This window comes from Mchenga conophoros, linkage group LG10 (genome assembly GCF_057382185.1).
Source record: "Mchenga conophoros isolate Kocher_MC1m ecotype Shallow Benthic linkage group LG10, M_conophoros_male_GT1.1, whole genome shotgun sequence".
NCBI classification, from domain to species: Eukaryota; Metazoa; Chordata; class Actinopteri; order Cichliformes; family Cichlidae; genus Mchenga; species Mchenga conophoros.
Window position 1 is genome coordinate 27,755,640 of NC_140535.1, and position 22,307 is coordinate 27,777,946.

At 39.6% G+C, this 22,307-nt stretch overlaps 2 protein-coding genes and 1 long non-coding RNA gene across 3 annotated transcripts; 1 reads left to right on the top strand and 2 right to left on the bottom strand.

Moving 5' to 3' along the window:
• Positions 1-762: 762 nt before the first annotated feature.
• Positions 763-9,299, bottom strand: kcnj15 (potassium inwardly rectifying channel subfamily J member 15). Its single transcript, XM_085289671.1, has 2 exons — positions 9,076-9,299; positions 763-5,911 (listed from the first exon to the last, which is right to left on the bottom strand). Exon 2 carries the CDS (start codon positions 5,841-5,843, stop codon positions 4,821-4,823), a length of 1,023 nt encoding a protein of 340 aa, XP_085145797.1. The 5' UTR covers positions 5,844-5,911; positions 9,076-9,299; the 3' UTR covers positions 763-4,820.
• Positions 9,016-13,654, top strand: LOC146566116 (uncharacterized). Its single transcript, XR_014894184.1, has 3 exons — positions 9,016-9,337; positions 12,947-13,107; positions 13,212-13,654. It is a non-coding gene; the product is annotated as an uncharacterized LOC146566116 (long non-coding RNA).
• Positions 13,628-20,470, bottom strand: smg8 (SMG8 nonsense mediated mRNA decay factor). The gene is made up of 5 exons (XM_085289670.1): positions 19,796-20,470; positions 17,714-18,611; positions 17,421-17,566; positions 16,121-17,002; positions 13,628-14,822 (listed from the first exon to the last, which is right to left on the bottom strand). Exons 1-5 carry the CDS (start codon positions 20,417-20,419, stop codon positions 14,610-14,612), a joined length of 2,763 nt encoding a protein of 920 aa, XP_085145796.1. The 5' UTR covers positions 20,420-20,470; the 3' UTR covers positions 13,628-14,609.
• Positions 20,471-22,307: the final 1,837 nt, after the last annotated feature.

Here is a 22,307-nt window from a genome sequence, read left to right on the forward strand (position 1 = left end):
TTGTGTTTTAGTGTGTGGCTCATTATATTTTCAACTTTCATTTCAAATCAGCTCACATTGAGCCTGTGTGTGCATTGCAAACACAGGCTTCAACATTTATTTCATGTGAAGGGATGTTGCATCAGGGGTTGTGAGTTACCTCCAGAATATCTCACCGGTGGTTCTCACATTATTTGACATCTTGAGTGCAGCTTTAATGCTTTTCAAGCTGAAAGAAAAATTCTGCTGACATGTTACTGCTTTGTCTGTTACAGTAAATATTAGTTACTTTGGACCATATTGTTTGGACCAGACACAAACGCCACCAGCCATCTCAACTTCAGTGGCTGCTCCACAGTGTTGCCACAACACAAGGATGACAGCTAAAGACAACTGTGTGCAGGCTGAGCCTCATTCGTCCTTTGAAAGGCTTTAGCCCTTCATCTTTCAGTTACAGTGCTACTTTCTTTACAGTGAAGAAGTTGTCGCTATGCAAATTTGCTTGCAAGTATTTTTTTATAGAGAACTCCCACATTCATTTACTATTATACAGATGCCCTGACGTTAAAAAAAAGAAGAAGCATTTTCTCCATTCATTATATATAACTACTTGTATATAACAACTAGTCAAATTAACTGTTGTGTATACTGAATGAGTAAATATACTTTCCACTATTCCACCATGGGGGAGGACAGCGGCTGGGGGGAGGTGAAAGCAGTGGATGATTTAAACACAACACTTTGTTTTTAGCTAAAAAGAAACACACTAACAAAAGGGATTCGTTTTTATTACTTTTTACATAACATACCCCTGTATCACAATCCCTGATTTATTATTATGATACCATAATGATATTTATGTCTAAAACACAACAACTAAAGGTAACATTTGTTTTTTTCCAAGAATAACACAATCAACATTAGTCATACGAATACACTAACAACTGTAAATGTGTAATAAGCTTTAACATTTTTCTGATGATTCAAACATATGTAGAAATATCCTCTGGCAGGTGCAATATTACTCAAGCTGCAGAGGAACTCCTTATTTAAAGAAGAAATCATAGCGCCGACTAAAGATCACAGCAAGTTTTCTTTGAAATTTATTTTGGTGGTGTTTGTCTAATCCAGTTATGTATTGACGGCCACAACATCGAAACCCTGCAGATATTATGGAAACTGAAACGTTACATGAAGCATTTAGGACTAATTCTTCTTCACCTACTGCTGTGTTTAAATACATGTGGCACTATAGTGCCAGATACACTGTAGAGCCCATATTTATGTTTTTGAGCCAATAATAACTTAAACTGATGTGTCACCATAATGATATAAATACAATTCTGCAGCAGGTGTCAGCGAGAGAGATGGTGCACAGCAGTAGGATTCAAAGATTTGTACCAAAGCAGGCACATTTACTGTGGTAAACAGACTAGTATTGATACACCACTCAACTCATTTTTATACTACAAGCCAGATTCACACTCACTTACATCCCTTTATTTGAGCCATTTTAAAATCAGAAAATCTGGGGGTCACCCTGCCCTGAATATAAAAGTAAATTTTTCTTTGGTATCATATTGGTTTAATTTTTTATTATTTTTTTAATTTCTTGCACGGCTACATGTAGTACCTTCACAGGCCACTAGGACCACACTTTGAAAATCTCTGCTTTATTCTATGTATCTTTGCCTGGTATGCTTAGAATGAGTGGATCAGTCTAAATTGTGGCACTAATATCCAGCTCAGTCACTTTCATTGTATCTGGTCTCACAGGAAGGTCTGATCAGCCCAGTGCTGAAAGCCTGTTAGGAGGGCCTACATTCATAGAACACGAGCTATATTCAGTAACTACTGTTTTGTGGAACTATTTCTCAATGCTTGCAAAATTTCTAAACAGAGTTGTAAATGTCTTCTGAATTTTAAAAACATCTGTTATGTGTAACAACAATTTTAAAAATAAAACTTGAAACAAGCAATTATCGATTGGTGGTTACGTAAAAAGCTTATCATATGAGAGTCTTTGTGGTTTTCCACTAAAAAATTTGTTCGGATCTACTGTTGTTCAGATGAAATGCGCAAACACTATGAGCTGTTTGTGTCATCACTAGTCCTGCAAGTGAAAACTCTTGCCATGATCTTTAGGGGGCTCTGCAGGAAATGTTTTAATCACAAGTGAACAATCTGGGATATTTTACATCTTTACACCTCGCTTTTTGGGAGCGATTAGAAAGCAAGCTGTAAAGTGTTAGTAGTGATGTTTAGAGAAATATTTTGACAGGACTACTTGAGCACTGTTTTTTCCATCTCAACTAAGCTAAGCAATGGCTTATTCTAGCTTCATATTTAAGTACAGCTCAGAAAGAAGTATCAGTTACTTCATCTAAATCTTAATAATAAAATAATTCTCCAAAACACGTCTTTAAATACTAAACTCTTACTTTATCGGTGTATAACTTAACATTCTATTCATTCTAAAAAGGTCTTCAAAAGCATTTATAAAGAGATCCATTCAGTGTTGTTCAAGTTACTTGAAAAAAGTAATCAGTAACTAATTACCTATTTTCTGCACAATCCTGCACATAAAATAAAATAGGTTTTTGTGTTTACACTCAGTCTTTCAAATAGATGCAAGTAAAACACAGCAGAAAATAAATAAAATCAAAGACTAGTGGTCCAGTCGCTCTATTTTCACCTGTATAGCAGGAGTGGGGTAGGCGGAGATTTGCTCTGGTGCAGGTGTGCCGCAGCGGTCAGTGGAAGAATCCGCGAGTTTCTCTGTGAATTTCCCATTACATCGTAGCGTACTCGGTGCTTGCTGGGAAGTTAAGGGGTTTTTTGCTGCAAAAATTTTTATTCCCATGCAGTGAACAGCGGACGCTAATGTTTTTGTCACTTTTTAAGGAATCAAACTCAAAGTAAGGTCAGTACTTCCACGCTTTAAACGTTGCATGCTCATACTCTCTCCCGTACTCATTATATTATTCATTCTTGATCTGCACACAGCTGTTGCCAGGAACGTGGCACTTGCTTACATCATTGTCATGAGACACTCACAAAAGAATCACGGTTTTAGTAACGCAGTAACGCAGCGTTCTTACGGGAACGTAATGGTAATCTAATTACCTTTTTTGCAATAGTAATCCCTTACGTTACTCATTACTTGAAAAAATAATCAGATTACAGTTACTTGTAACGCGTTACTGCCCATCTCTGCTCCCATTATTAAAACCCAAATGAAAGAATCATACAGGGCTGTTAGCCCTTCATTCTGGTAGGGGAGACCGGGGATAGTTGTAACATTTTTGACATTTCTGTCTGTAAATTGAAGCTCTTTTAAGGTAGTGGATTCAAAATGTAATGCAAAGTATTTACATGTCTCTGCTATTAAATAGTGCAGCTATTTTCTCTGCAGCACAATTACCCATTGCATGGTATGGTCTCAAACACGAAGAGTGAAATGTTACAATTAACCCCATAGTCTGGGTTAGTTGTAACATATCCTGGGGTAAAATGTAACACAATGAAAAAAGGGTACTAACAAAACATTAACATGTAATCTTTGTTTATTCAACACATGAATGCATTTACATCCATTTATGTAGCTGTGTGTGTGTGTGTGTGTGTGTGTGTGTGTGTGTGTGTGTGTGTGTGTGTGTGTGTGTGTGTGTGTGACAGAATGCAGAAATCTAGCTTTTGAACATATTCCAACCCCCCAAAAAAGACAAGTTATGGAATTTTCTGCAACTGAATATTTCATTAATTTTGGTTGGTCTTCCTTGAGTTTGGCCTCATTGGCTCAGTGGGCATTATAGCCTACAACTCTTGCACCAATTTTGAACATAACAATGAAGCTGAAAAAATGTAGTTGTTCACCAGCATCGCAATTCCATTACTTTTTATCATGGCTTACCTTGGTGTGGTTTGCAAAGTGCTTCAGAAAGATGAGGAAATCTGTTTCTTGCACCCATCCTGATTTATTTCCACTACCAGTACTTCCTACTGGTCCATCTCTGACACAGTGGTCTGCATAATGTATGTGTGGGAACACAAACAGTGGAGGAATTGTGTTGTCAATGGCATTAACCACATATACAAATGCGACCAGTGAACCTCTCTCTGCTGATGTCGTTGCCCCAACTTGTTTAATATAAGTTAAAGTAATAGTGTGGTAAGTTGCAACATCTGCATTATTGTTACAACTAACCCAGACTGTTGCTGTTACAACTGACCCAGACTCCTATAGCCACGAACTAGCTAACATTACAGCCAACGGCTAAAACATTAGCACTAAAGACCTACGCAGAATATATCCCCATAGACATACAAATAACATAATTTAAATTTGATGAGTTTAACTGCAAAGCAGATGATGTTATTAGAAATTGAAATAAAGTAGAAAAACTTACTTTTTGGCATACAAATTACTTTTTTTCATGTTAAATTGTCTGTGTTTGACAAAATGTGCTGATTTTTCACATGTGATAGCAGAACTGAGTTGGGCATGCACAGGATGAGTCACATCATTTGAAACTTAGCCCTGATTGGAGAAATTGGAAGTGTTACAACTGACCCACGTTACAACTATCCCCGGTCTCCCCTACATTTAATTAATTTAACTTGAATATTAATACAAAAAAACATCATAATGATTAAACGAATAAACAGAATTTTACAGTGAACACATGTCAGGTTTCTAGTCTTCTTAAAAGTGTAGATAAAAAAATCACTTTTATATGATTCAAAATAAACGTTTTACGTGTTTAAATCAAAGGTCATAGCTGTAAGGGACATTAACACAGTGGCTGAGCCTCAGGTCAATTAACAGTAATTAAGATCCTCTATTCCTCCCTGAATTCCCTCTCGAGTTTCAGCTTTTCTGAACTGTCGCTGTGGATGTCTGGATCACTGCTCTTTTGCACCTTGTCAAAAAAGTTGAAGTCTGCCACAAAGCGTCCACTGGGGGTGCTATACAGCACCGGTTTGAACTCATAACCCCACAGGATCTCGTCAGGGATGTAAGAGGTACGTCTCTGACACGTGGCTGCCGTCGACTCCATGGTGGCATTGAGGGTGATGAGCAACTCAAACCTACGCGTTTCAAGGTTTTCTGCCGTCAGTCCTGCCAGCGGGCTGTGCTGGTCTAGGACGTGATAGAAGGTGAGAGGGAGGATAAGGAAGGGGCACTCGCCACCGGAGTACATGTTGAAATCAACAGAGCTCTGATGGACTTGCGTCTTCTCGCCCTCCTCAGTCGCGTAGGGTTGCAGGAGCTTTCCTGTTAGCTGGCACTGGATCAGGAGGCTCTTCCTCATGTTGGCCACCCTCACCATCAGACACAGCTTTCCTTGGTGCTTGCAGATCACCGCCACCTGGCTGAACTTGATGGTCTCTGCTCGCTTCTTGGGTCTAGCTAGTTTGGCCAGAAAGGCACCGGTAACGAAGATCTCAGCCAGTCCAGTGATGACAAGCTGAGCCACCAGAGTAAAGATGGCCAGAGGGCATTCTTCAGAGATGTAACGAAAACCATAACCAATGGTGGTCTGTGACTCTAGAGAGAAGAGGAAGGCTCCAGTGAGCGTTTCCACGTTCATCAGGCATGGAGTGTGGGTAGAATTTAAATCTGGCTCAAAGTCACCATTGCCCATTCCAATGAAGTAAAAGATGACCCCAAAGATGAACCAAGTCATGACAAAGGTGGAGGCAAATAAGGTGAGTTTGTAGCGCCATTTCATGTCCACCACAGTCGTCCAAATGTCGTGCAGGTACAGCTTGACCATGCCCTCCACGTTATCGATCCTTACCATGTTGTGCCCATCCTTGGACACAATCCTTCGCTGGAAATCTTTATTCCCTTTAGCCATGATGCTCTGGGTCAATTCAAACTGAAGGTCACGTCTGAGGTTTTAGTTTGGCATTGCCAATTGAAGGTCTGGCAAAAGAGATAAAAGATATTAATTAATATCTCACTTTGAGCTGTAGCACCAGTCAAATCAGTGGAGATGGCAACCAATTCAAGGGCTTTTACTTATTTATACTATTTTCTGTAATGTGGAAAAAAACCCTGAAGGCTTGTTAAAGCAGCCAGGTTGTCTTGACCTCTTGCCCTAATCTGCCTCATGAAAGTGGCACCTAGAACAGCTTTGAGTTAACAGGTGAGTCTTACTCCTCAGTTACAAAAGCCTAAAGACCAGTTGGCAACCATCTAACATCTACCATTCACAAGGGAAAAATGTGTATTCCTTAACCAGCTAGCAAGTGGTTGCTAGAGTATTCTGGTAGTCACCATTAGTGCTCCATTCAAGCAAGCCTTTGGACCTTTCAGTGATGCTCTGGCAACCTGGTTGCTAGGCAAAAGTGTGTTCTCTGACAAGCTAGAGAGTGGTTGCTGTAAAATCCTGAAGGGATATTCAATACTCCTTTGTTTGCGAGGAGATTGCCACAGTTACCCATAATTAGCACGTAAGACACCGACTTGTCTGCAAAAAGATGTTGAGCAGTAGTAAAACTGGAAATAGAGAATGTTTTCCTTCAAAGTAAAAAGTTGTGCCTTGTGAGATGCATTGGCTGCAGCAGTGTGCACAAGGAAATTCGAACGGCGCAAAACCCAACTGAAATAATTTTTCAGTTCAGTTTTATTTAGATTTAGAGGGAGTATCATAGCGATCTGATGGTCGCTTATGTGTTAGAACTTGATAATAAGGTGTACAGAGTTGTTATCAAAGTAACTGTAAAGCTTTTGAGATTTTATGTCTATACTTTTTTATGAGCTATACTTTACCAATTGTGTTATCACTGACAGTATATAAAAGGTTGACATAGCTTCCAGGTCTGAAAAGCGAGGCCAATGTAAAGTCTGCTTGTATTGAAGTCTATGATAGAACGGTTCTATCTTCTAGTTGTTTTATGGCCTTAGCACACACTTTCTTAATGAGTTTATGGCCTCTGTCAGTACTTCTAAGTTTCGCTAAAAATAACACAGTGTTCTTTCTGTACAGGTCACCAGGTTTTGACTGGAACTGATTAAAGAACAAATATCCATTTATGATTTAAACATTTAATATTTTAAGTATCAACTAACATAAAACTCCAAAAGAAATCATCCCTTCACTGTGGTCTGTTGATATAGTTAGGGAACACATTCAGTACTATCTAGTTGTGGTACAGCCAGTAAGTGCATTTGGTAAAGTACTTGTAAGTATAATTGAGGTACTTTAATTTTAATTTCATGCTACTTAACACCCTAACTTTACTGCAGATAAAATAAAATTGATCTGCAAGCTTATGTTTGGAGTTATAGTAAAATAACACAAATATGAAATGTAAATAATTAACCGCTAAAGGTGAAGCCATTTATTTCAAGCTTTTATCCAAAAAAGTTGGATTAGAAACTTATTACATTAAAAATTTCAGATACAAGTTACGCATCTTTAAATTTCTATTTATGAACTTAAAATTTGAACTTACTCAGAAATAAGATAATTAGATATATGTAACTTTTAAGTAATTCATCACCTTTTATCTTTTTATTTTTAATTTAATAATCAAAATGACTTTTTTAACAGTAAAATAGTAACCAGATAGCTTTTTTCAGTTTCCTGAATCCCAGCTAAGCTAAGCTATGGCTATGTGTCGCATATAGATATGAAACTCACAGCTTTTTACCCAAGTCTAAGTAAATATAGCATAGATAGTTCATGTTCCAGATTGTATAAGAATCTTATGTGTTGATTTTAATATTTTTTTCTTGTTTGTTTTTTTACGTTTAGATAGAGATAGGTAACTGTTTCTCCGCTAGGCTAACTATCTATTTAGCATTCAAATAAGAAGCTGTTATCAGCCCTAATTCTAGGCAAAAAGAATCAGACACAGAATTATAGTCATTTGCTTATTCTTAAAAAATAATTTGCAGGCAAAGAACTGACTTGGATCATTGATCACATCTAGTTTTTTTTTTCATTCTGAAGAAAATGTAAAGATAACTTTTTTCATTGTGAGCCACATACAGCCCACTTTGACTGGACCAGGCGACTCTGTATCAGTGTAAAGATGTTTAACTGCACAACTAATCCCTGAGATAGTATATTAATGTAAGGAAAAGAAGTGCAATGTCAGTAGTATATCATAGTTTTTGTCCAGAATGTAATAATAACACAACGTTTTTGTTAATTCACAGTGCTGTTTTTTTTTTTACTGTAGTAATTCAAGAAAGAAGAAAAAAGGAAGTGTTCTGTTATTTCATCTATTATATAATTTATTTGGTGCAATATGGATGGCCATGGGGATGATCTTTATCAGAAGCGAAAGCTGTAAAACTATAAAACTATAGTTAAAAGTCAAAAGACTACTCCCTCCTTCACAGTTTTAATGCCATCAAATGGGCCAGATTGGTCCTATTGTTTGAAACCCTTATCCTAAAAGATATTTTTTTTATCTATATAAGTATAAATTAGGGAAAAGAATAGCCGACTGAAGTGGAAAAAGTCACGTAACAATAGCAGACGAACCTAATCAAGTCATAAATGAAGTAGATCTATCAATGGATGTTGTATTAAGAGTCAAAGGTAAACAGATTGTGAAGACTGGTTTTAATTTAACTACTTTAAAGCTGAAAGCTAGTCTGAATAGAGGTCAGTCTCAATGGGAAAATTACATAATTAATCATTAAGGAAGTGTTAGATATTTAAAACAGTCTCATGACAAGTGTAAAAATGAAAGAGTAGCTGTGAAATACAGGAGAATATAACAAAAACACTCCAGTTCCTCAAAAATATACAGTTTTACATTAATTAATGGACTCAGTTAGTCTCATAAGGCAAAGCATGTAAAAACCCTGGTATGCTCTTTGAAAGTTAAGCATAATTTGTATTCACAGTAGAGTACAATCCAACAATGTGACAAAATAATCATTTAATGAATGGAATACACATATATTTTTTAAAACCCCACATGATGTATAATAATATGCTGCTATTACAGAGTACTGCTAGACAAGGTTGAAAGTTAACTTGGTAGTAAACCATTACAGAAGCCAGAGAGCACCTGCCATAACTTTAAATAATCATTAATTACTTCATAAATCTGTATTTTACTCACATCCTTTTGTCTTGCCTTGTTGAATAGTCCCAGATATTTGCTTTCACTTGTCTCTGACACAATCTGCAAGATGAAGCTGCCCGAGAACATGTAGTTCAGTGTCTTCTTTCGCCTATTGTGCCCACCTGTGAGATCTGAACTTTGGCACAGTGGTTTTCAGTGATAGAACAGAAATGGGAGACAAAGCTTGGCTGTTAACTGTGATCTGAATGTGGGCTGGCTTTTCCTTTCCCCCTCGTCCGCCTCCTCTACCTGTCCGCAGGTAAGGACAACATTCAAGTTTGTTTTGCTGCTTTTATGTATGTTGTTGCTTTACACACATACCCAGATTTACTGCTCGCAGAACTTCTCTGAAGGACATTTTCAGTTAAAACGAATAAAAGGTGGTCTGTCTAAATCCAGCCCTCAGGCTGTAACTGAAAATAAATAGTGCTAAGGAAATTTGACACCAAATCAGCTTGTGTTAAAACAGTGCAGAAATGTCAAAATACTGCAAACAATTAATAATAAGTGGCTGTCAAATAAGTAATACTCTCGTCAAAGCGAAAACTGTTGTACATTGTTGTCACTTTATTAACCCAATGCCGCATCCATTGTAGTGCAACACAAAAACAAATCCAACTGTTACAAATGTTTGCACCTGTTGAGTCAGTAAACCTTTAAACATGTCAGCCTGGGATGGATCAGTGCCCCCTTGTGGACATTTTCTAACATTAAAAAATGAGTTTTAACTTTTTTCCCTTCACAAATTTATATATAAATATATAAAAACTTATATATTTTAGACTTAGACTGCAGTTCCACTGGTGGCCATTTGAGACAGAATCAAATAGTAAGTGAATTTTATAGACTGTAAAAGACCTCCAGCTTGTTACTCCTACAGTATAATACTCATAATAAAAGTACAGCAACAGTAATGTTAGTTAATGATTTGGCAGATACAATGGCTTTTTTGTGTTTTCCATAAAAGTCATTTCAGTGACTCATCGTCAGGTGTCTGCTGCACATTTTAATAACAGTACATTCAAAGCAGCAGAGCTAATGTCTGCACTACAGCACTGACTTTTAATTTATAATCAAGCATGAAAGACATTTTAGAAAACACACTTTTAAAAAGTGCAATGCTGATGCCTCGGAGTCAGTTATGTTGGTTTGTCCAGTTTACTGCAGAACACCTCACACTGTCAGTGGTTATGGAAAGTAAATGTTGGATGTCTCAGCATCTAGCTGCAATTCCTGATCAAATGTCTGACATAAATACAACTGATATACAACTTAAAGTTCTGAAAAAAAAAAAGACTCAAAATTGAAACCATAATCTGAAATGTCAACATATGGATGCAAAAATCGTTTTCATACAATTTATAAAAAATCTGTATAAAAATGTTTTTGACCCTCAAAAAATTTAAATCCTTCTAAAGGTAAACATACTGCGATAGCTTCAATTAGTATGCCATAGTGGCATTTTATTCATTGTAGCACATCCTCATGGTCAGTTATTTATCTATTTATTTTATATTTCTCAATAAATGGGAGCCAGACTTCATGCCATAGACTGTGTACAAAAGATGGCATCTGTCACGTCACGCACTGATAAAGCACAGTAAAGCATTCAAGCTGAGCGTTTTTGTAGTAAATTATGACGTTTTCATAATAATTTACTAAAAAACCATCATACTGTACTCAATAAGGACCTGAAACTAATGATTAAGATCATAAACTCATCGCATTTGAGTTTAATGAGGTCACAGAGTAAGAGAGTCAAAGGAACCTATAGACTTGGATACAACTTGATGCCCTTTTGTGAGCAGAGGAGTTGCCCCCTGCTGGCCATCAGAAAGAATGCAGTTTCAAGGCACTGCCACGTACACTTCTATCTTTTATATACAGTCTATGTGCTCCACGTACCAAGTCTTGTTTTGATGGATCAAAATGCTTTGGAAATATTCTTCACTTCCACTAAATTCGACCAGCTGTGATGGACCAACTGTTCTCATACTCATATGGAAAAAGGAGAAGACATCAGAAAAACTGTGGATGCTTCTTTAAGTTTTAGGATTGAGGGACCACATCACTAGTCTGGTTAACTGAGCTAAAGGAAACCAGACTTCTGCTGTTTAGGCATGACATGAATCAAAAGCAAAATACTCACAGGCCTGACTCTGCATCAAAAGAAAAGTTCAGGTGACTGACTTTGTTATGACCTAATAGCCAATCAAAATTCAAGCAGGTGAAGTGTGAGTTAAAAAGTGAGACAGCAGAAGGACAGAGAAAGTCCTGAAAGGTTGTTAGGTGTCGGTTAAAGAGAGAAAAAGTAAAATTGTGTTTAGTTTCAATTGATGTGTTATCAGTGAGATGAGTTTAAAAGGTACTGTTAAAAGTAGCAAAAAAATTTAAGAGTCACTTGAAATGTAAAAATCTGTTAATGTGTCAGTGAATGTAAAATTTAACTGAACTGAAGTGGTCAGATTTAAGTGTTCCCTTGAGTCTTTATGACCTTGAATCAGCGTCTTTGGCTTTATTATTAACCTCCCTGTTAGTGTGCACATTCCTGAAGGTTATGTGTGTGAGCTAGATCGCCCATTAACTTCCTGGTTCTCTGTTATCCAAGAGAAAATCTGAGAATCAAAGTGTGTTCAAATGCAGATGAGATTCCCACACACAAAGAAAACTACTGTTTTTAACCTGTCATCTGCATGCACCTGCATTCTTTCTGTGAAGTTTAAATACAGAAATATTGTCAGAAACACATGTAAAACTGTCTTTAAGAAGCTTTTTTTTACTGCTACTTCTGTGTCCACCAGACTACAGCATGATGCCCTAAAGGGCCATGAGATCATTTTCAGAGGTTGTGTGATGATTACTGGGAAAAGAAAAAAGAAAATTCTAAGTACTAATTAACAAACCTGTTTTCGTACTTTTGTCCGAGTGTCTGGGAGTGATTTAAATTAAACCACTTGAAACATTTAAAAGGCATTCTGACAACTACCAACTCACAAACATATAAAATGTGTTGAAGGACACAAACTATGCACTGATTTTTGTGAAGCCGAGTGGTCTGATTATACTAGTGTGCTGTCTCTGTTTTATAAGCACATCGTGTTTTCTTTTTGTAAAGTTTGAACTGTGTGGAAAAAAACATAGTTAAAAGTATAAAGAAACGTATATTGAAGAAAATTATGGATTTGACGTCCTAAATTCTTCTGTAAGATGAAGCACATAAATTGTCCAAGTCGCTTTTTTTTAATGTGTGGGAACCTACAGTTAAGTGAAAATATGTCCCAAAGAATCCAGCTCCACCTAGTGGACGTAAAGTGTACTGCTATTCATGAAACCAAACACAACCTACCTGGAAAATTAAGCTTCTCTTCTAAAGATGTTAGTCTTAGTGGTATTCCTGACATGATCTATCATATCAGTAGTGTGCAAAAGTCTAATTTCTTTATATTTTGCTTCCGTGGAGACAGCCTTTCTCATCAATTTAATACTCTTTACCCCTTGAAAGCCAGCTAGGAGTCATCTTTGAAGCTCCTTTCTGAGCTTTCTGTCAGGTTTCTGTTATATTTCAGACCTGCTTATAAAACAAAATGAAGTATCAGAAGTTAGTGAGGGTGGTCTCTGCCTATGCAGCTAACATTGTAAAAACCCAGAAACTATTCTAATGTTGTGATCTAATGCACTTCCCTTTGACATAATACTGAGGTTGTCAAGTGTCATTTTTATGAGGGAAAGCGTTAAAATGTTCCATATCTCGGCATGGTGTGCACTGTATCCTTAAAGAATTTGAAGAAATGGGAAAAGTGGAGGACCAAAAAAAGAAGTGGCAAGCTTAAAATGAACAGTGTCTGAAAGTCGTGTTCTTTTGAAACAGGAAAAAGAATCCAACAAAGACCTCACACAGGACCTGAGAGATGCATCTGGCCCTTTAGCTGATCCATCAACTGTTCACTGAAGCCTCATCAGAAATGGTCTCAGTGGAAGGGTGGCTGTCAAGAAGCCATTCTTAAGAAAGGGAAACAGGGAAAGTCTGAGGTATGCGAATTTACACAAGAGCTGGACTGAAAATCAGCAGCAACAGCTCTGATGGAGTGATGAATCCGTTCATCCATTTATTCTCTTCTGCTTATCCTTTTCAGGGTCGCCAGGGGGGCTGGAGAAGCCAACAAAAGGCAGCCAAAATTCAAAGAAGAGCTTTGAATGTCCTTCAAGAAGCCTGGAGAACTATTCCTGAAGACTGCTTAAAGGAATTACAGGAAAGCTTCCCTAAGAAAGTTCAGGCTGTGTTGAAGAATAAATGTGGTCATTACAAACACTGACGTTCAATCTTAGAATTTAGACAGATTCTGTTTTACCTTATTTAATTCCTTTAGAATGTTTTCACCTATTTTCCTGGTGAATTGTAAAGATGTTACAGGTGACTCAAGAAGTTCTGTTTTGACATCAAAAGAGGAAATTAATACTTCTCAAAGTGTAACTGAGGATTTTTTTTTTGCACTTGCTTTCTTGACATCTACAACACTGAGGAAAAAAAATCACCTCCAATAACATGAAACAGAATGTCCGAGTCGCTTTTATTTACACAGAAAAAACAAAAAACGTCTTTCGGTTTAGTTCGAGTGTATTAAATCTTTGTTTGTGAGCAATAGTGTGTGTTGTGATATCTTTACAAACTGAAACAAAAGAAACACAAGTTCAGACGTACACAGTCGACTCTAGTCTCTGCTCTAATGAGAGCTTCACTGTTTGACCAGTGACAGGAAAATTTACATCATTATTAAAGCCTGCCAGCGTGAATGTGCAGGGATGCTGGTACTGGAAATTTAGCTTAGCTTAGCTGCAAACAGCTACCACAGGATCCACGCCCCCTCATGTTAACTTTGAAGGAAGTTTTTCCTGGTGCTATTATTGTGCTCAAGCTTGAAATGTGAAGATTAATGTCACTGCAACATTGATCTGTCTTCTGGGGAGCAAAAAAAAAAGTGAAAATAAGTTATTTTAAATCACATTTTGCAATTTTTATTTACTGATAAAAATATAAAATAATCCAAGTCTTAATTTAAAGGCTTTTTTTCTGTGCTTAAATGTGCCTCACAGTCTGAGAACCAGTGGTCCAAATCTGTAGGTGTACAAAGCTGTTGTCACATATTCACTTGAGACAGATCAAATTATTTTTCACACTTGGGAAATAGCCCACTTCAACACAAACTTTCTCCGTGGTTTTGGTGAGGAAACATTCGACCACACCAGCATTTGCGTCTGCACTGGGAGAGGTAAATGCAACACAGTATTGCATGAATGGATTTGACACTAAACATGGTTTAGAGAGCAGCTAATACGGTCTCACATACACCAGAGCATGTGTGCAAATGCTTATCTGTGGAGACCATGCACGCCCGCATGTCATTTCATTGAAATCCAGAGTAAAAGATGTCAACAAAAAAGGAAATATTTGCAGTGTCTGCAAATATACAGCATGTACAGAAACAACACTGGGAGGGTCTGCGAAGGTGGAGTCTTGAATAAAACCTTAAGGGTTATTGTTGTGGAGAGGTGGCGGTGGTGGCTTTCAGGATGCCTCGCAGCACCTTGTAGTTGTTGAGGGGCTGGTTCTCTTTGGGGGGGTAACAGGGACCACGTTCTGTGGCGTAGGAATAAGGAAACCGCAGCACCCAAAGGCCATCAGATGGCAACGATATTTCAGTCTGCTCTGGGTGGAAGATCGGACAGGGAGGAGGGCCTGGCTGTACCTGAAATCACAGCAGAGGACAAAAGACGATGTTATTCAGTGCTGAACCCTAATAATTTAGCCACACAACTGAAAATCTAGGCTTCAAGATTGTCACTTTGACAGGTTACAGGTGGATACTGGGGTAGTGGAGAGGTTCAAACAGGAGGCAGCAATGGAGAGATGGGAAATTTTGCTGCTTTTTTGGTCAAGAATGAGGCATGTAGTGACCAAAAGAGTAAAGTTGTTTATTCACTTGAGTGTCTGGGCTTGGAGTAGAGCTGTGTCAAAAGAAACCAGCTGAGGTGGTTTAGGCATCTGCTTAGGATGCCTCCTAACTGGGAGGAAACCCTGATGCAGACCCAGAACTTACTAAGATCTTGGCCGGGAAAGCCTAGGATCACCCAGAAGAAAGTGGAAAGTACAGCTGAGGATGCCTGGAATGACCTGCAGCCTGACCTCAGATAAGAGCAGGATGGATGGATGAGGCAATTTAGTGTATGATGCAGAGCAGCTTGAGTTGCCTTTATTAATCATTTGGCAGATTTCACTCCTCTTTGTTATATATATGCACCATATATGTGTTAAAGGGCAACAGAATCTGCAACTACAGCCAAGTCTGAAGGTTTGTCTTTGTTAAAACTGTGACATGCTCATTTTAGTTTTCATACCTGCCTAAATAGTGACATGCTGCAGATATCTTAACCTTTTCTTTGCACATTTTGTGATACATTCCTGTTGTTGAACAATGAACTGAACAGTGCAATAGGTTCTTGCTTGGTTTGGGTCTTTAAGGGAAACCCCAGTCACCCTTCAAAGGAAACTCATTTCCACGCCTTGTATCTGCGACCTCATTTTTTCTGTCTCTACCCAGCGCTCGCAACTATAGGTTACACTCAGCTCTCTCTAGACTACAACGGACCGGCAGAGCTCCAATCCGTCTGTCAATCTAATGCTTCACTCATTTGGGAATAAGACCCTGAGACACCTAAACTCCTCCACTTTTCGTGGCAATTTGTCCCCGACTTAGATTGCACACTCCAACCTTTTCCAGGCGGGGAAAAAAAAGATTAAAAGTTTAGCTTTGAACTGTAACTTTAGCTTTTACAGAGTCCCAGACATAGTGATCATGGACATATTGCTGAAAGAATTAGCTGACTCACTGAAAACAGACAGAAAATGAATCCCCCTTTTTAAAAGAGTTTTTGTTTACGTCGCTGAAAAACATCTGAGAAAATAAACAGTAGATAAGAGTCCATTAAATCATCATCAGGTGCACCCCTGTTTGGAGATGACTTGGAGTCTCCTCCTGCTGCTTACCTGTGGGTTGAGGGTCACCTCCAGCGGGGCGTCAGGCACTACAACAAAAAGGCGAGTCAACTGGGCGAAGTGGGGCTTCAGGCCACGGCCCTGGGAGGGAGAAGGGATGTGCAGCGGCATGTCGGTGTTTAGCACCCTGGTGGCAGGATCTTTAGCACCCCCCGGCCCCAGCACCTTCACTACTTTATCAGGCCCGCAGCTGATGAAGCGTCTCCCCCTGCCGTCTTCATACTCGAACCCCACGAAGATGCGAGCCATGTCTTCCCTCCTGCGACTCCTACCGAGCCCACCGGTGCTGCCTCGCTTTCCCACAAGGGTCTTGTTGGGCACTGGCCACGAGGACGTGCCTCCGTCCAAAGGCTCCGTTAGTCCTGTATCTTCCTCCGATCGGGAGCGAATCACCAAGTCCCACGGCAAGAGGAATGAGGAGCCAGGGAGGAAACCTGGCTGCTCCAGGCCCGTGTGGCAGTTATACGACTTTGCTGGGCCAAGTTTCACCAGTGACCAGCTGGAGAATTTAGGGAGGAGACCTTTAGGGCAGCCAGAGTGCATCATTCCAGGAAGGTACTCCACAGTGGAAGGCTGCCGGTCAACAAGGCTCGGCCTCTTTTGCTGGACTTGTGTTTCGGCTCCGTCTCCGTCCCCGTAGGGCCCCAGGCTGTCTGTAGACTGGCCTAGACTAAGAGCGAGGCTAAGGCTGGTGTCTCCAGGCGTGTGGCTCTGGGCAGTGCTGGGCTCCTTCAACCTCTCTGCATCACCCGATCCTGAAGCCTCACAGGGGTTTCTCTGAGCCTGGTTTGCCGGGGCCGGGTCAGGAGTGCTGGGCTGGAACACTGGAAACTCAATCCTCTCCAGCTTCCCACAGCATTTCTCCTCCAGCATCTACTCAGGAAAAAGACAGTTAACAAGCAAATACTTGTGAGTGATTAGATGTTGTGTTTTAGATATACAATTTAAAAACACAGTGTTTTTATAATGACACGAGAAAACTGAACAATGTGGAGGGATAATCTCGTAGCGAAGAACCATAAATCTGCAACCGGATGACATTTCTGTTTTTGCTTCACTCTCGTGGCTCTTAGAGCCATTTTTGACAATTTTCAATAAGAAAATCTCTAAAAGCGCACAGCGTACTACCTGAGCTGATAAAGGAGCTGTTATCAGCTACAGAGTGAGACATTTCCCTCAAAATTTTGTGTCTGACTGAGTCTTTCACAGCTGTATGTAGAAATACTGACAGAGCAGAGAGCCTGTGCCCCTCTGTGGTCCTCAGCAGGACCCATGTGGAGTAAATCCTGACCTGGTAGAAGTCGTAATTTGCTGCCTGGATGTCAAAAGGATCCTCACGGGGAGCTTGCTTCCGTCCACAGTTACAGGAGCTGGTGGAGCGCCCTCTACTGTTGTGATTCATGATTGGTGGGTTGTGATCCATGTCAGGCTTCTCTCCTGTGGAATTAAGTGTCAGATTTCACACTTTTGGCTTTTATTTTATTTCAGTGTTAGAGCTACGACAATTATGTGAAATAGTCAATGAAAAAAATTGCATTAAAGGGGCCCTCCTCAAACTTGTGCAGAGGAAGATGATGCGCTCACCTGGCTGAGGCAGCAGGTGGAACTTGTGAACACAGTGCTGGTCAGTCAGACTTCGCTCCTCACACAGCTGGTGTCCGTTGCTCCAAAAGTTGTAGCAGTCCTCGTGAAGCTGTAAAGCGTAGCGTTGGAAAGCCACTCCTCGAGCGTGCTGGCTGTACACCCGCAGAGCGTGAGCCAACTGGTTTTTATGGACCGTGGTGGTGTAGTTATGGGGGAGGTTGGACTGGTAGGCGCTGTGAGCCAGAGGCAGCGCTTTTTGGCACCTGTTCTCAGAGAACTTTGTGTCAGCGTCAAGAAAACCCTCCAAAACCTTCACCTGGCTTTGCACTTTTGTGGCTAGCTCAGCCATTTCTTCATCTGTGTTTTTGATGAGGACTTGGTGGAGTCTGGAGGCGACCTGGACCCATTTGGTGTAGGTCGGCAGCTCAAAGTGCGAAGGCTGCGGGTTGCGGCCGACGCTGTCATCAAAACCTTTTTTGGTGAGCACCAGGTCGACATGCTGCCAGAGGAATTCCTTTAAGCTGCAGTCCACCAGCTGACTGCCTATCGATATGCTGCCTGAGTCTCTGCTGCTGCTGGGGTGCCGAGATGAATGCCGCATCTGCTGATAGCGCCTCGGCCCCGACACGGGCACGGAGGAGTCCTGCTCAGACAACATGCAGTTGGACCGCAGCTGACCGAGTAATGCACCTAAGGGGTCCTCATCTAGTGCTGGGATCACGTACACAAATGCTTGGTTGGCGGGCACCGTGAACAAGCAGTTGCTACTCTGGTTGGTGAGAACTCGGCTTTTACGGAAGATGCGATAAATCTGGTCTTCCAAGGCGTGTTGAAGCCTCCGCCTGGGGGAGTGCTTCTTTGGTTTGTCAGGATTTGACTCTAAGCCGTTTGCAGAAACCTTTAGAATAACAAACAAAGACAACATCATTTGTATTCATATGGCTACCCTGAGTTCTTATATGGCGTGACCATTTATTAAAGAAAGATTTGACAGTTTCTGAAATATTTTTGCAAAATTTCCTATGGACTGAACTGTCATTATTTTACTTAAAGTCCAGATTCTGTGTTAAAAGAAAAAATAAAACAGTTCCATCAAAACATATTGACCTGATTTTCTGTTTTTTGCATGTTTGTCACACTGAAATGTTTCAGATCAAACAAATGGTTTTATAATTGGTCATTAGATAACTCAAGTAAAGACAAAATGCAGTTCTTAAATCATGATTTCAGTTATTAAGGGAAAAGTAATTGTCCCTTGTTGACTCATTAATTAACTGCAATTAGCCACATTTTCAGCCACACTCAGGCTGAATTACTGCCAGACCAGAACCTGTCTGACAAAAAAATAAGCAGGCTAAAAGATCTCAAAAAGCAACATGTTATGCCAAAATCTAAAGAAACAGCTGAGAAACAAAGTCATTGACGGCTATCTGTCTGAAAAGAGTTAAGGCTTTGGGAGTCCTGGGTGGACTTCCCAGGCGTGTTGAATCTACCAAAATGAATCCAAGAACACATCAATGAATCTTCCAGCAGGTCCCAAAAGAACCCAGAACAACAACTAAATAACTGCAGGCCTCACTTACCTCATTTAAGGTCAGAGTTAATGATTCAACAGTAGGAAAGAGACTGGGCAAAAATAGCATTCATGGAGGGCTTCAAAGGAGAAAAACACTGCTGAACAATGAAAACAATTAAAGACTCATTGCCAGTTATCATAAATGCTTGATTGCCGTTCTTGCTGCAAAGGTTTGCACATTAGTTATTAGGTTTAGGGAGCAATTCCTTTATCACACAAGGCCTATGTAGGTTTGGATAACTTTTTCCCCCCTTATAAATGAAATCATAACTTTAAAACGGCATTTTGTGTCAACTCGGGTTATCTTTATCTAATGTTCATTTTTTTAAATGATCTGAAGCATGTAAGTGTGACAAATATGCCAAATCCACCCCCAAAGAAATCAGGAAAGGGGAAACGATTTTTTCAAAGCACTGTAACTATACTAAAATATATATCAATATTTCAGTTTTAATATAAAGTGCATATATGAATGAGAGCGAATAAGGACTTGTTAGAGAGCAGACCTTCAGAGTGACGTTCATCTGGAAGACGAAGAGGAGCCGTGGAGGGCAGGGCCGGCAGTTCAGCTTCCACTCTTTAGATACCGGGGAGTCTTTGATGGCAGCCCGGATCAGAGGCAGAACCTTCTGCCGCAGAGCGTCCAGAGCTCGGAAGAGCCGGTCGTAGGTCACGTCGAAGGTCTGGTTGGGGTGGACGAGCAACAGGACGTGACACACGGAGAACATGTAGAGCAGGTGGAGGCAGTGCTGCCGCTCCAGGCCCTTCCAGAAGTCGTGGGCGTCCGAGTGTCCGTTCCCGGTGTCCAGAGACAGGCAGGCTCGCAGTAGCTGTCGGCTGTCGCAGACGGAGGAGAGCAGGAGGTACAGCACCCGGTTCTCCTGGTCGTAAAAAGCCTGGATGTGGCTGCTAGGCGTGCCGCCGTCCTCCGGTCCGCCGAACATCAAGAAAAGGTGTTTGTCCGCCAGTGTGTTGATCAGAGATTCCTTCAGCGCGCCGGGCTGCATGTTGCTTTTACCGAAAATACCGACCACACACAGCCCCTCTTCCCGGTAAGCAGCGTCCTCTAAGAGCTCCGCTTGTAGTAGATCCCCCACACTGACGGGACGAGCCATGTTTGCTTCCTTCATGTTGAAAACCAGGGGAATGAAAACAACCCCGGACTCTTTTCCCCTATCATTTCCGGTTCCTTGTACTAAAATGTCCGAGTCAGTGCAGCATTAGCTTCAACGTTCCTCTTCCCAATTTAAACCACAGTTTGTGTCACAGAGTTATTAAATTGTGGGTTTATTTTATTTTATTTTATTTTATTTTATTTTATTTGTTCGGTTTCAGCTATTGTCCTAGGATGGGAGCATACCAGGAGGAAGACGATCCACTAAAAAGGAGCTGCTAAAGAAAGAAGAAGACAGTAGTTTTTTTTTTTAACTTTATTTAACAAACAATGAGTATACATAATACGAACAGATGAAGTATACAAAACAACAGAACATGAACACCAAAAGGCAGGGGTAAAAGAAAAAAATAACAATTATAAGAATACACGCAACAATTCACATACATATATTGTTTTGAGAGCCTTTTTGTTGGTGGGGTCTGATATTGATTGTATGTACATTTCCACATCCTTAAAAAATGACAGAAATATGGTGTTTTGTTAGTAAACTTACATTTATGGATAAAAAATTTAGCTAAAAGTATTAACAAATTTATCATAAAAACACATTTATCATACTTCTTGGGGAACTTAAAGAAACAGAATAAAACATTTTCCCATCGTAAAGAAAACTTTGTTAAAATATGGACAATAACAAACCTGCTAAATTCCTTCCTGAATCTCTGTGTAAGAGAACAGTACCAAAAAAGATGTGTCACAGTTTCTGGATGATCCCCACAGAAAGTACAATTATGTCCCTTTTAAATTTTACCATGTAGTGACTGGCTGGATAACATTTATGTAGAATTTTAAATGAGACTTCTTTCACCTTATTTACAATCAAATATTTATGGGGGATCATCCAGACTGTCTTCCACTTGATATCTGGAACATATCGGTTCCAATAAGATATTATATATGGGAGAGAGACGATATCTTCTTGGAATAAACTACGTATTCTCTTATTGCTGTTACCAAGTTCCTGTGAAAAGCAGATTTTTCCTATTGGTGACTCAGCTGGATCAGGGAGAGTGACTGAGGTAGATATCGAGCTGTCAGTGTTTTTATATAACATTAAAGTCCCTGACGGTATGGCACCAAGCACCATTGAGAATTCCTGAACACTGATTGGAAAATTATATAGTGCAATAAAGTCGTTGTAAGTAAGTAGTTGTCCCTCTTTGTTAACCAGCTGAGCCACCAATAGGATCCCATTTTGGACCAGGAAAAGTGATTTATTTTTATATAAAATATCTCTGTTGTTCCAGATAAGGTATTTGTGAGGTGAGAAGTTGTGTTTATAAATGAGGGTCCACGCTAAGAGGACTTGCTTATGGAAGGATGAAAGCTTTACAGGGAGTTTCTCAACATTGTAATTACAATTTAAAATAAAATTAAAGCCACCAAAACGAGAGAAAATATGATATGGTATAAAGTTCCAGATAGAGGTAGGGTTTTTAAGAAAATGTTTAGCCCAATTAATTTTGAAAGTGTTATTTAAAGTAGAAAAGTCTAAGATGTTAAGCCCACCTGATTCGTACTTATTCGTCACAACAGTTTTTCAGTAGTTTAGGTTTTCTTTATCATCGTACGGATGCTCTTTGTAGGATCCTAAGACTTAAGAAGTTAAATAGAAAATAGACATCCCAGTCTTATTAAACATTCACCGCAAACTCTCCTAGTGCTGTTAGTGACCAAAGACTAAATTAAAAAAAATTTTTTTTTAATTTAATTTGAGTTATTTTGATAATAACAAGATGTGCTTTCAGTTGTTTTTGTTTCCTTTTTTCTAATTTCTTTTTCAAATTAATTACTATTTTCCATTAACTAAACAGTTTTCTTTGCGTGTGTTTTTTATTTTC